The sequence below is a fragment of the Theropithecus gelada genome, chromosome 18, assembly GCF_003255815.1.
Source record: "Theropithecus gelada isolate Dixy chromosome 18, Tgel_1.0, whole genome shotgun sequence".
NCBI lineage: Eukaryota > Metazoa > Chordata > Mammalia > Primates > Cercopithecidae > Theropithecus > Theropithecus gelada.
In genome coordinates, this window is record NC_037686.1 from 16,209,630 (window position 1) to 16,223,399 (window position 13,770).

The window sequence follows — 13,770 nt, forward strand, 5'->3', positions numbered from 1 at the left end:
AGGTGTTGTGTGCACATAGTGCCACCTACTCGGGGGGCTGAGGTGGGAGGATCCCTGGAGTCTAGGAGGCAGAGGTTGCAGTGAGCCGTGATCGCGCCACTTGCACTCCAACCTGGGCAACAGAGTGAGACCCTGTCTGGGAAAAAAAAAGAAAAAGAAAAAAAGGCTCTTTACTTAGCCTCTCCTTGCTCCACATCAGAATGTTAATTTCCAGCTGCCTCATTTTGTCTAAATAAGTCATATTCATTTGAGAATGTGGTGAAGTTCAAAAGTACGTCAAGGTACAGATAGACATCTTGCGTTCCAGAAATATATACTATTTACATTTGCTCAATACCTGACTATTGACTATAATTATCAGGTGGGGATCTGTATCTTCTAAACAGTCATTCACAGTAGGCACTGGAGGTGTTCTTGTTGGAAATTATTTATACAAACCATGAAAGGACAAATGGAGACGTGCACAACATCCTTGTGGTACGAAAATCTGTGTGTAATTTACTTATCTGCTATTGGTCTGCATAGCCAGCAGTAACAAACAGCTCGCAGGTGGTCTGGTTCTTGGAAACTCACTGAACTCCCCTGCCTTGTCTCCTATAGGGCATATATTTCAAGGTCAGCATCAGCTTTTGTCTGCTGTATGTATCTCTTTCACATGTGATGTTCACATTCAGAGTCACTTTCTTATACTATATGGAGTTTTATGAATGAATTAGGAATTTCAGAGGCTAATTCTTTCTGCCCTTCCCACCTGCCCCTCCTCCTGCCCCAGTCTCAGCCAACACTGTTTTTCTCCTGGATGGTCACATCATCCTGACTCCCTGCTTTTGCTCTTCTTGCCCTGCAGTCTGTTCTAACATATCTGTCAAAGTAACTTCATTAGTAAAATTTAGGTTACATTACGTCATGTCTCTGTACAAAACCCTTAAATAACTTCCCTTCCCATTCAGTGCGAAATCCCAAATTCACTTTTTTTTTTTTTTTTTTTGAGGTGGAGTCTCGTTCTGTCGCCTAGACTGGAGTGCAGTGGTGTCATCTCGGCTCCTTGCAACCTCCACCTTCTGGGTTCAGGCGATTCTCCTGCCTCAGCCTCTCGAGTAGCTGGGATTACAGGCACTTGCCACCACACCCGGCTAATTTTTGTATTTTTAGTAGACACTGGGTTTCACCATGCTGGCCAGGCTGGTCTTGAACTCCTGACCTCAAATGAGCCACCCACCTTGGCCTCCCAAAGTTCTGGGATTATAGGTATGGGCCACTGCACCCAGCTCCACATCCCAGATTCTTATAATGGTCATCAGGGCCTGCATGAACTGACCGTCTGTTGCCTCTGCAGCCTCGTCGCCCACCCACTGTGGCCATCCCCACTCCACCCCTGCCCCACTGGCTTCCTTCCTTCCTTAAACGCACAGGGCACAGGGCTGCCTCGGGGCCTTTGTGCTTTCTGGGCCCTGCCTAGGACATTTTTACCTCTGATACCTGCTTTCACCAGTACCTCACTTCCTTGAGTTTGTTCAGAGTCACCTCTCAGGGAGACCACCCACCTCATCCCTACCCAGAGACTTCTCTCGGGACACTGCGTAAAGGGGTTTCCTTATTTGTTTATTGTCTGCCCCTCCCCATTAGAATGAGAACGTAAGATCCACGAGGACAGAGACTTGGTTTGGGCCACTGCTGTATCTCAAATGCCTAGACCAGTGCCCAGTGCTTAGAGCAGGGTGTGTGTGTGTGTATGTGTGGTGTGTGTGACTGTGCATGTGTGTGTGATGAATGAATACAAAGTACAGTCTCTTGTTCTTTTCCTCTCAGTTGTGCTGTGATGATGGTTATGTTTCTACAGCTCCTGGACTCTTGTCAGAATGGGAGCAGCCATATTTATGGCATGTGGAAACAGCTCCCTAATTATGCAAATTTCGTGAATTCCACATCCCCAGTAGTAGTAAAAGCTCCATCTCCCCCATCAAGAACTTTCTAAACATAACTGTAAAATCAAAGCATATTAAGAAAAAGATGGATAAAATTGATCATAAAGATTGATAGAATTGACATAAAAATAAACTTCTGTATTGTAAAAATATTATAAAGTTCAAAAAAAGAAAAAAAAAAGAAACCCTGGATGCTAACCTACTAAAGGTTAGCATCTTTAATGTAGAAAGAGTTCTTTCAAAATTAGGACATAATGGAAGGATAAATAAATAAAAGCACAGAAAAAGAAAAATGCCAAAACACCTAAGCTGGGTAGTCAGGAAATAAGATATACACATGGCCAATAACATGTGAACCTCGCAAAAATCCAGGAAATGCCAATTAAAACAACATGGAGAAATGGTTGGCTAATACTGAAAACATTCAGTGTGAATAAAAGATATAGGGAAATTGACCCTTTACAAACTGTTGGTACATATGGAAAATTACTAAAATCTTTATGGCTGGTAATCGGGTATTTATACAAATTTCTGTTCTAATTTGCCAACCTAAGAGGGAAATAAATGTACTATATAGGCATGCATATATGAAATACATATGCGTGCACACACACACGCCTGCACGTACACATACACACACACACACTTGTAGGCAGGCACCGCACTGGCCCACCTTTGTCACCTGTGAGAGCTCCTGGGGTGGCTTCTGAGTAGGATGTGGGGAGCACTGTGACTTGCCTCGCTGGACAGGTGCTCACCCTTGCCCTTACACCAGAGAAAGACACTTCCATGCTACCACATAGGTGATGGTGGACGGAGGTGAATGGATCCCCAAAGAAGGGACACCCCTGACAGTTGGTGTCTTGGTTTCCTATGGCTGCCGTAACAAAGTATCACAAACTGGGGACTTAAACAACGAAAGTGTATTGTCCCGCAGCTCTGGGCTAGATGTCCAAAATTAGAGTCAGCAGAATTAGCTCCTCTGAGGGCTGTGAGGGAGAACCTGTTCCATTCGTCTCTCCTGGCTTCTGGGGCTTGCTGGCAAGCTTTGCCATGTCCTGGCCTATAGAAGTGTTGCCCCGTCTCTGCCTCCACCTCTGCATGGTGTTCTCTCTTTGCGCTGGCCTCCGCGTCTGCATTTTCCCCCTTTATGAGTGCGTGAGGACCCACCCTATTCCAGTGTGACCTCATCTAAACCTAACTCATCACATCTTCAACAACCCTGTTTCCAAATAAGGTCACATTCTGATGTGGGGCTTAGGACTTTAACATGAATTTGGAGGGACACAATTCAGTTCCTAATGGTTGACAACCAGTGCCAATTAGTGTCTCGCCACGGGCAACTGGACGTTTCTCTCCCTTTTTATGCAGATGCCGTCGGTGCCCTGGTCACCTCCAAGCACACCACCTACATATTCTTCCAGAGGTCTCAGAACTGAAAGATTCTCACACCATATTAAAATGGGCTGGAATCACGCAGTTTACTGAATTGATGTAAATCGCTCAGTGAATAGCCTGGGGAAAGAGAAAGCATCAGTTAGTGGTCTCAGGAGAGGCTGCAGGCGGGGTGGGTGGGAGGACCGTGCAACCTGGGTGCTGGGGTGTGCAACATGCAGTGTCCTCCCCTCCCTTCCTCTGCACATCCCTCTTCCTCACTGACATGTGGTTAGAAGGACCAGCGTTGTGTTTTGAGAGAGGGGGCCTGCAGGTGGAGGGCATCCTGGGCTGTGGCACACAATTGATCAGAGACCCATGGGGATGAGTACACCTGGCCATAGTGCAGTAGACTGATGGACATCCATGGGTTGTTTTGTTTTGTTTTGTTTTGAGATGGAGTCTGGTTCTGTGGCCCAGTGCAGTGGCACTATCTCGGCTCACTGCAACCTCCACCTCCTGGGTTCAAGCAATTCTCCTGCTTCAGCCTCCCGAGGAGCTGTGATTACAGGTGCATGCCACCATGCCTGGCTAATTTTTGTGTTTTTAGTAGAGACGGGATTTCACCATGTTGGCCAGGCTGGTCTTGATCTCCTGACCTCAAGTGATCTGCCTGCCTCAGTGTCCCAAAGTGCTGGGATTACAGGCGTGGGCCACCGCACCTGACCCAGCCATGAGTTTTATTGGTGTTTTACTGGGCAGAGGATACCTGGTGCCTGAATGGGTGTCACCAGTGGATGGTCAAATTAAGACCTCATGAATATTAAGTTCTCATGTATATTTAGTATGCTAAATATTTAGTATTGTTTGTATATTTAATCTCATGCATAGTTAGTTCCCAAATGCCTCATGAATATTAAATATCTCTTAGGCCTTTCATCCTTCTCTCACTAACACACACACATGTACACACACACACATCCACATGCACACTCTACTTGCTGAGTGCTTCTTTTATTCTAAATATATCTCGTGAATTTTGCTATTCTAACTGATATGTTTTGGCTGTGTCTGCATCCAAATTTCATCTTGAATTGTAGTTCTCATAGTCCCCATGTGTCATGGGAGGGGCCAGGTGGAGGTAATTGAATCAGGGAGGCAGTTTCCCCCATCCTGTTCTCATGATAGTGAGTGAGTTCTCATGAGAGCTGACGGTTTTATAAGGAGCTTTCCCCCTCCTTTGCTCTGCACTTCTCTTGCCTGCCACCATGTAAGACGTGCCTTTGCTCCTCCTTCACCTTCTGCCATGATGCAAGGCCTCCCCAGCCATGTGGACCTGTGAGTCCATTAAACTTCTCTTTTTTCATAAATTACCCAGTCTCAGGTATTTCTTTATAAGCAGTATGAAAATAGACTAATACACTAACAAACTTTTGTTTTTGAGACAGGGTCTCCCTCTACCACCCAGGCGGGAGTGCAGTGGTGCAATCACGGCTCATTGCAGATTCGACCTCCCGGGCTCAAGTGATCCTCCCACCACAGCCTCCCAAGAAGGTGGGGCTACAGGCATGCGCCACCAAACCCACCTAATTTTTTGTGTTTTTGTAGAGATGGGGTTTCACCATGTCGCTTAGGCTCTAACAGGCTTTTTACTTACTAGTTGCTTAAAACGTCTTAAAATAGAATGTGCTTATGTTTTACAAATTGCAAACTTATTTATCTAACAGATTTGAACATTCTCAAAGGCAAATGCACATCAAAGCTATAGAATTAGGGAAGAAGGGACTATTGTGTTCTGTGATTTGTCCCTGCAACAGTCACCTCTTGTCCGATGTTTAACCCAACAGATGGAAGTGGCACCAACATTATCTTAACGCCAGCAGACAGGGCTCTGAACTGAAACCTTTGCGCGTGTGAGCTTTTTGTCATTTAACATTAAATATGATTTGGAGATGGCACAAAAGGAAACTGCTCGCTTGGGAAGCAGAATCTTGTGTTACAGATTCGGGGAGGGCTGGAACTTGACATCCCTTTGGCAATATAGTCTGGGCCAAATCCCCAAAAGAACTAGGGCTTGTTTCCATTTCTACCCTTTTCGCAACTCTAGACATGGAACCTTTTGCTGGGTAGCTGAGTTCAGCAAGTCCTCTCAGTTAGGTATTGCTGGTGAGCATTTTTCAATAGAACGACAGGGAACATTAGTAGGCCCCAGGCTTCATGTGTTGACTCTGAGAATCATTCAGACTTTTTTGTATCTTCATGTTTATATGTTGAGATCTTTATATAGGGCTTTAAAAGTACATTAGTGTGGAAATATCAATAATAGCTTGAATTTTTTAATTTTGTGGAAAATGTCACCTGTAGTTGCTCCATCCTTTTATAGTACATGGTTTATTTCTCTTTGTCCCTTCTCTTGCCACAGAACATGCATGTGTTTGTTTGGATATTAGGCAAGAGTACATTCTTGTGTATTTATGATAGGATCTTAAACAGATCTTAATTATGCCTGTTGGATAAAATCTGGCATTTCTCCTAGTGAGTCTGAAACAATTGGTAGGAGACTTAATTGCCATTTACTGTGAGTGTGTGTTCAGAATGTTGGAAAACAATATTGTGGATTATTTCCCACCACTATTAACAGGTGACACTTATTTTTAAAGACAAGGTACCTTTCCTAAGAGTATTATACTTAAATGAAATTTATTTCAACATCCCAGCTGGGTGCTGTGGCTCATGCCTGTAATCCCGGTGCTTTGAGAGGCCAACACAGGAGGACTGCCTGAGGCCAGGAGTTCGAGAACAGCCTGAGAAACATAGCAAGACCCCCGTCTCTACAAAAAAAAAAAAAAACAACAAAAAAAAACACACAAAAAGTTAAAAATTAGCCAGATTTGTGGTGTGCACACATAGTCCCAGCTACTCAGGAGGCTGAGGTGGGAGAATTGCTTGAGCCCAAAAGTTCAAGGCACTCCAGCCTGGGTGACAGAGCAAGACCCTGTTTCTAATAATAATAATAATAATTAAAGAAACTTTAAAATGAAACAAAATTTCAGCACCCCCTGAGAATATAAACAAAGCAAATTATTTCCTAAGGTTCAAACTTGTGTTGATTATAAAGTTGGTGCTAGAATTGGGTAGTATTGTCTAAAGTCTAATATTCTTTGTTACACTGTGTGGCCATTAAGAAAAACATTTAAATTATGGCGATTTAAACATTTAATTATTCAGTTGAAACGCATGGCTTTAGAAAGTGAACTAGTTATTTATACAGTTCAGAGCACAGGAAATATGAAAATATTTGCAGCTGGTTCTGCAAGTCTGGCATTATCCTGATAACCAAAGAGTAAAGCACTGAATGACAAATGTTTGGTCATGCATTCCCAATATCGAAATTCTAAACAAGCCGGATGCAGTGGCTCATGCCCGTAATCCCAGCACTTAGGGAGGCTGAAGCAGGCGGATCACCTGAGGTCGGGAGTTCAAGACCAGCCTGGCCAACATGGTGAAACCCTGTCTCTAGTAAAAATCCAAAAAATTAGCAGGATCTGGTGGTGCACACCTGTAATCCCAGCTAATCAGGAGGCTAAGGCACGGGAATCACTCGAACCCAGGAGGCAGAGATTGCAGTGAGCCAAGCCGAGATCACGCCTCTGCACTCAAGCCTGCGCAACAGAGTAAGACTCTGTCTAAAAAAAAAAAAAAATTTAAATAATAGCAAATTAAATTCAACATTGTAATTTTAAAATGCTGTACTATGACCTGGTAGGACTTATTCCAAAAAGACAAGCGTGGTTCAGCCTCAGGTAATGTGTTCCTGTTATTTCTTGCATTAAGGAAATATAATTGATAAAACCATACAGTCCTATCAATGGTATTTAATAAAATGTACTGCTCGATCCAAATTAAAAAAAAAAAAAAACTGTTAGTAAGGTATAAATGGGAAGGAAATTTCTTATTTAGTAAAAAATGGCATCTACTTGCAGCAAGCCCTATTTAATGGTGAAACCATATTTAATGGTGGCCTCATTAAAGACAGCAATGCAGTGTGCTGTTATAATTCAGTATTTTAACTGGTGTTTCTAGCCAATTAACAAATTTGTTCTGGAAGAAGAGACAGTACTGTCACTTGCAAATTATTTTAATGCCTCCATGGAAAATCCAAGGCAATTGAATATATATATATATGAGAGAGAACTCCTAAGAGGATGATATTGTGTCATACACAAAATCAACTTGCCAAAATCCAGAGTTTTCCCACATACCAGCAACACTCACTTAGAGAATAAAATGGAGCAATGAATACCTTTTAGAGTTGCTAGAAGAACTAGAAAATATCTAGGAATATACCGGTAAGAGGACAGACTCGAATAACTGGAAAAATATGCTCCATCTTTAGTAACAGTGCCATGGCAGCAGATTATGCTGATGTGAATTTGTCAATAAATATGCCATACTTAATTTGGCAAAGGTTTGTGCTTTGTGTTCTTCATGGCTTTTGCTGGAAGCAGATACAGCTAGCCAGTATTGTTTCTCATTTTACTAGTGAGGAAACTGAGGCTTGGAGTGGTTTTTGTGACACAGTGTGTCCAGGTATAATTAATGAGACAAAAGCCTAGAGGGCACTAAGTCAGTCCTGGCCTAGTGGCTTTTTATACCAGCCCATTTTAAAGCAAATGCTTTTGAGGTCAGAGTATCTGTATTTCTTTAAAATTGAACTGTGAATCAAGTATCCAGTTGAAGATAATTCTTTCTCTGGTCCATGGTGGACTAGAGAAAGACTTATTTTTTTTTGAGACAAAGTCTCGCTCTGTCACCCAGGCTGGAGTGCAGTGGCGCGATCTTGGCTCACTGCAACCTGCACCTCTCAGGTTCAAGTGATTCTCCTGCCTCAGCCTCCTGAGTAGCTGGGGCTACAGACACGTGCCACCACACCCAGCTAATTTTTTGTATTTTTAGTAGAGATGGGGTTTCACCATGTTAGCCAGGCTGGTGTCGATCTCCTGACCTCGTGAGCCACCACGCCCAGCCTCTGTGAGAGTTTTTATGATGACAAATTAAGATATCCACCATGGGCTGTGCACGGGGGCTCACACCTGTAATCCCAGCACTTTGTGAGGCCAAGGTGGGCGGGTCACAAGGTCAGGTGTTTGAGACCAGCCTGGCCAATGTGGTGAAACCCCATCTCTACTAAAAATATAAAAATTAGCCAGGCGCAGTGGTGCATGCCTGTAGTCCCAGCTACTCGGGAGGCTGAGGCAGGAGAATTGCTTGAACCTAGGAGGCAGAGGTTGCAGTGAGCCGAGATCACACCGCTGACTGCAGCCTGGGTGACAGAGTGAGACTCTGTCTCCAAAAAAAAAAAAAAAAAAATCTCACAGATCATTTTTTTCTTTTAAATTTTTTTAGTGAGAATGGGCATGGTGGCTTATGCTTGTAATCCCAGGACTTTGGGAAGCCGAGGTGGGAGGATCACCTGAGCCCAGGAGTTTGGGACCAGCCTGGGCAATGTAGTGAGACCCGGGTCTACAAAATATAAATTAAAAAAAAAATTTAGCCAGACACAGCTGTGCATGCCCATAGTCCCAGCTACTTAGGAGGTTGAGATGGGAGTATTGCTTGAGCCTGGGAGATTGAGGCAGCAGTGAGCCATGAATGCACCACTGCACTCCAGCCTGGGAGGCAGAGCTAGACCCTGTCTTTAAATTTTATATATATATATGTGTGTGTGTGTGTGTGTGTGTGTGTATATATATATATGAGAGAAATAAGGGAAAATCTATTTCAACTGTGCTAATGGCTGTTCGTCATAATTCCTCACTCAGTGATGAGGATAGAACTAGAATGAATTCTGTAGTTCTGTTTGCTCTCGGCATAATGCCATTGAGCTCCACAACCTGGCCTCAGTCAGTGCTTTCATGCCTTCTGGAGGCTGCAGGGAGAACCCTGCCTTGCTTCTTCCAGCCTCTGGTGGCTGCTGGCCTTCCTTGACTTGTGGCAGCATCACTCCAGGCTCTGCCTGCACAGTTGACAGTGTCCCCTTCTCTCCTATGTGTGTCACTTTGAAGGATACATGTGATTGTATTTAGGGCCAACCTGGCTAATCCAGGATAGTCTCTCACATCTCAGGATCCTTGAGTTAACCACGTCTGCGTACACGCTCCCCAACCACGTCTGCGTACACGCTCCCCAACCACGTCTGCGTACACGCTCCCCGAAGAAAGCACACTTTAGAGGCAGTTGAGGCAGAATTTTGATTACTAGTCAGTTGTTGCCTTGTTGACCTTGACCAAGCTCCTTAACTTCTTTGAACTTTACTTTCTTCATCTGCAAATGGAATTAATACATGCCTACCTCAGAGAGTTTGAAAGGGTTAAGAGAAATAATTTGATTGAAATACTACCTGGATTTCTTTTTCCTTTACTGGGATTCAAAGCTTTGTTTGGACTCATCTTTTTATCTCCAGAGCCTGTCCCTGGCACATAGCGGTTGCCCAGTAAATGTTTCCTGATTAATTTGCTGTTCTCTGAAGGACAGCGTGCTATTGCACTGTCATGTACTGTGGGGGACAGCAGGGGACGGCTCGGTGGTGATGCCCCATCTAGAAACATTCTGTATGTGAGAACTATGTCATTAATTTAGCAAAGTGAGAGAGGTGTGCAAAGCTGAACGCCTAATGCTGTGGTTTCTGTATAAATATGCTAAATGGAGTGCATATCTGATTCAGGAAAAGAACTGTTGATCCCAAAAGGGAAGAATTAAACGTGGGGTGTGACATGAGCGTCGAGATACCTCCACACGCGCTCATGCACACATTCCTGCATCATAAAGGATTGCTTTTTCTTGTTTTCAACCCTGATGTTTTGTATTTGGGCTGTGTGCTAACTAACAGTCAGTGTCAATGCCTGCCTTCTGAGCTGTGGGCGATTCCCATTGCTATGAGGTTTCCTCCAAGTGGACGTTAAGTTACTGAGAACAGGAATCAGGGATGCGGTGGTACGTGTCTTCTGTGGCTACCTGGTCAGTATTCATAAACGGTGATAATGGATTGAATGCTACAGTTTCAACCTTCCTGACAACAGAGGAGAGTGTTACTTTGGGGCATGAGCAGTTATTGATCCAGCTGGGCCTTGGTTAATGAGTCATGTGGCTTACAGTGTTCCTGAGTCACAGGCTGTCCTGAGGATCACCTGCTGACTCATTGGCGCCCTTGTTTCCCTGAGGCCTCCTGCAGTGACGTGCGGAGAAAAGGAGCCCAGGTCTGCGGGTGGGGGACCCGTCCTCTGAGAAGCCTGCAGCTTCTCCTCTAGGACCCTTCCGCCCCACCTGGCTGGCTGTGGACAGAAGGGGCAGTTGGGAGTGTTGAACAGGGAGGAAGCATAGAGAAGCAGCAGGAGGCACACCTGGAAGCCCAGGGGAGGGAAGTCCACCTCACTGCAAGTGTAGGGCAGTGATGAGAGGAGCCCTGGCACCAGCAGAGCAAGAAAAAAATGCACGCACTGTTCAGAATGAAGCTGTCAGGTCATCTGGGTGTTCAAGATTTATTTATTAATGATACATGACATTTAGCATTTCTCAATGCCTATCTAAGATGAAACTAACCCTTCAAATCCTGGTGATGCTTTTGAGCTGCTCCTCTTGGGTACTTGTGGCATCATGTTGGCAGACCCTGAACGAGATCTTTAGTGGAGTAAAAAACGAAATGTGTTTAACTGGGAGTAAGTAGAGCCAACATTTGAGAGTTTGCTGGGTCCCAGGCAGTGTTATGTGAATGCAAATGTCGGAAATGTAATCTGGATCCTCAGAGAATTTCTGAAGTGTTGGGAGAGGAGATTTGATGAGCAGAAGCCATTGGAGAACAGCATTCTAGGGTATAGAAGCAGACTGTCAACTGTATGGTGAAGAGCTCACTGAGGACCAGGCTAATGAGAGTGGCTTGGTGCATTCACTCAGTAGTGATTGAGAGACTTCTGGGCCAGGGCTGGGTGCACACGGGGATGAAATAGAGTCCCTTCCCTTTCCACACCTATGTGGTAACAAGGAGCTAGATTAGCAAACAGTTAAAATCCAGCATATCCTACAAGTATGAGAGAATGCAGAAGGAGAAGGCCGTGCGAGCTGAGCCATTACCACCTGAGAAAGGAGAGGTTCTCTGTGCTTAGGTTAATTTCACAGCTGTGTGGGGGGCAAATCGGAGTATTTTCCTAGCAATCTTTAAACCGCTGTCTTCTATACTGCTTAACCTGTTTAAAATAACTATGAAGGAAAAAGATGCTTTTGAATTATGATGATTGTAATGTTATCGACAGATCTTAGCCGATAATTCTGTTTTCCTTTCCTCCTTAGTGTCAAATCAACAGTGCCTTGACGTCTTTCCACACTGCTTTGGAACTTGCAGTAGATCAGAGAGAAATTCAACATGTCTGTCTGTATGAAATTGGTAAATATGAAATGTCTGTCCAGCCTCTTTTTAGGAGGTAGTATTAATGCAGTGTTTTAGCTTTCATGCCATTTGATGCGTGTCTGCAAAATGCTTGATGCCTTCTGTAGTAAGAAGGACTTCAATTATTCCCATAGCACATGCAATGATACTTCTCTCTCTGATTCTCATTACTTCTTTATAACACTTTTTCTTTACAGCATTTTGATTTTAGGATAATAGGTGATGTTAAATGAATTGATTAAATGACCAGAAATACCTTATTGGACTGTGCATTAGAATTCAAATCTCTTTGTTACTCCTTCCCACCAGTGTTCACTTGAGAAGAAAAATAGGAGACAGGAGATAGTTGGACTCAAGCCCCAATGTTTTTCATCAACTAGCTCTGAGACCTTGGACAAGTTGCCCAAACCTTCCCAGCCACGTAGTTGCCATTGGAGTTAAGGTGCCTCCCCTTGTAGCAGCTGTCAGGTTTGGATGACATGACGTGTGAAGCCTCATGCAGGGGACCTGGCACAGAAGGCGCTCCATACATGTTAGCTGCCACCTTCTGCTTCTCCCTTACTGGAGAGACAGTCACAAACAAACCTGGAAGGCTTTATCTGCCTAAGATTTTCCCCCTTCTCCTCCAGAATTGATGCTATGGGTCTTTGCTGACTGCACTGAAACTCTGATCCTATTACATTTGTAGTTGCAAAATCTTTCTCTGTAACAGTTTCTCCGTTGTGCTGGGAAGAGTAAACACAACTTCGAAATTAAAACAAAAAAAATTGTAAATAAGGGACTCAGACTTTTCAGAGTTTCACTTAGCTAATACAACAAGGTCACATAATGTAGCACATAAGAAAGGAATGACAGAGACAAAAAGAAAAGAGAAATGATGAGATAGTGATGAGACTCCAAAGGGAAATTGAGACTTAAAAAACTTTCTGCAGAGGGACAGAGAAGTGGAGACAGAATGCTCGGGGAAGCAGCTGACACCTGTCAGTTTGGGGGGGTCAGGCGCTGTGCTGCCTGCCACTTGCTTTGCCTGCTGTGGACACAATTGTCTTCTTGAATCCTTTTAAGGAAAACTGAAAACCAAAAGATTGTGAACTGCCCAATAAACAATATTACGTTTTCAATGCCTGTTGTGGTTTAAAAAGAGGAAATGAAGTATAATCCAGTGGAAAATGTGTTTTTGTGTCATCTACACTCTGCTGGGGCTCTGCTTAGTAGCCATAATATAGAATGAAATGTGTTTCAAAGAACTTGAATGAAAAACTCTAGCTTTGATGGCCTTTTATTGGTGCATCATTTCAAGGCCTATGACAGGATAGGATGTTAGAGCAGAAGGAAGCTTAGAAATCATCCAACTCAGGCCTTAGGAAGGTTAACTCAGAAGGTGGTAGTAACTCGGGCTTCCGATTCAGGCTCAGAAGCTTGAGTTAGTACTTTTTCCTGGGTTATTTCTGACTTATTCCTGAATTATTCCTGACTTATTCCTGAGTCAGTGCTTCCTTCCATCTCTATTTTGTATTTAATTCAAATCTTTCCCCGGTGTCTATGCTAGGATAAAAATAATCAGCCTAGACCGGGCACCGTAGCTCACGCCTGTAATCCCAGCTCTTTGGGAGGCTGAGGGGGGCAGATCGATTAAAGCCAGGAGTTCGAGACCAGCCAGGTCAGCATGGTAAAACCTCGTCTTTACCAAAAATATAAAAATTAACCAGGTGTGGTGGTGGGTGCCTGTAATCTCAGCTACTCAGGAGGCTGAGGCAGGAGAATTGCTTGAACCCAGGAGGCAGAGGTTGCAGTGACCTGAGATCACACCACTGCACTCCAGCCTGGGTGACAGAGCGAGACTCCGTTTCAAAAAAGAGCCCAAATTTTTACTCAATGTCAACATCACATCCCATAGAATTTGACAGTGAATTTTCTGAAGTGTATATCTCACCCACTCTTCCTCCCACAGTTTAAATGGCAAGTCTCAGTTTATACAATTACTTAGTGATGTACCTGATAACAGAATTTTTTTTATGGAGGCAGTATCAT

The 13,770-nt window shown here is 43.9% G+C and overlaps 1 protein-coding gene across 2 annotated transcripts in view; it reads left to right on the forward strand.

Annotated features, from left to right (window-relative positions):
- The window catches only part of TTC39C (tetratricopeptide repeat domain 39C), a 141,919-nt gene that overhangs the window by 109,574 nt on the left and 18,575 nt on the right, over positions 1 to 13,770 (forward strand). For both annotated transcript variants that reach the window (XM_025365598.1, XM_025365597.1), the window contains exon 7: positions 11,643 to 11,736. In XM_025365598.1, coding sequence (XP_025221383.1) covers positions 11,643 to 11,736 — 94 coding nt within the window. The remainder of the gene's footprint in view (positions 1 to 11,642; positions 11,737 to 13,770) is intronic.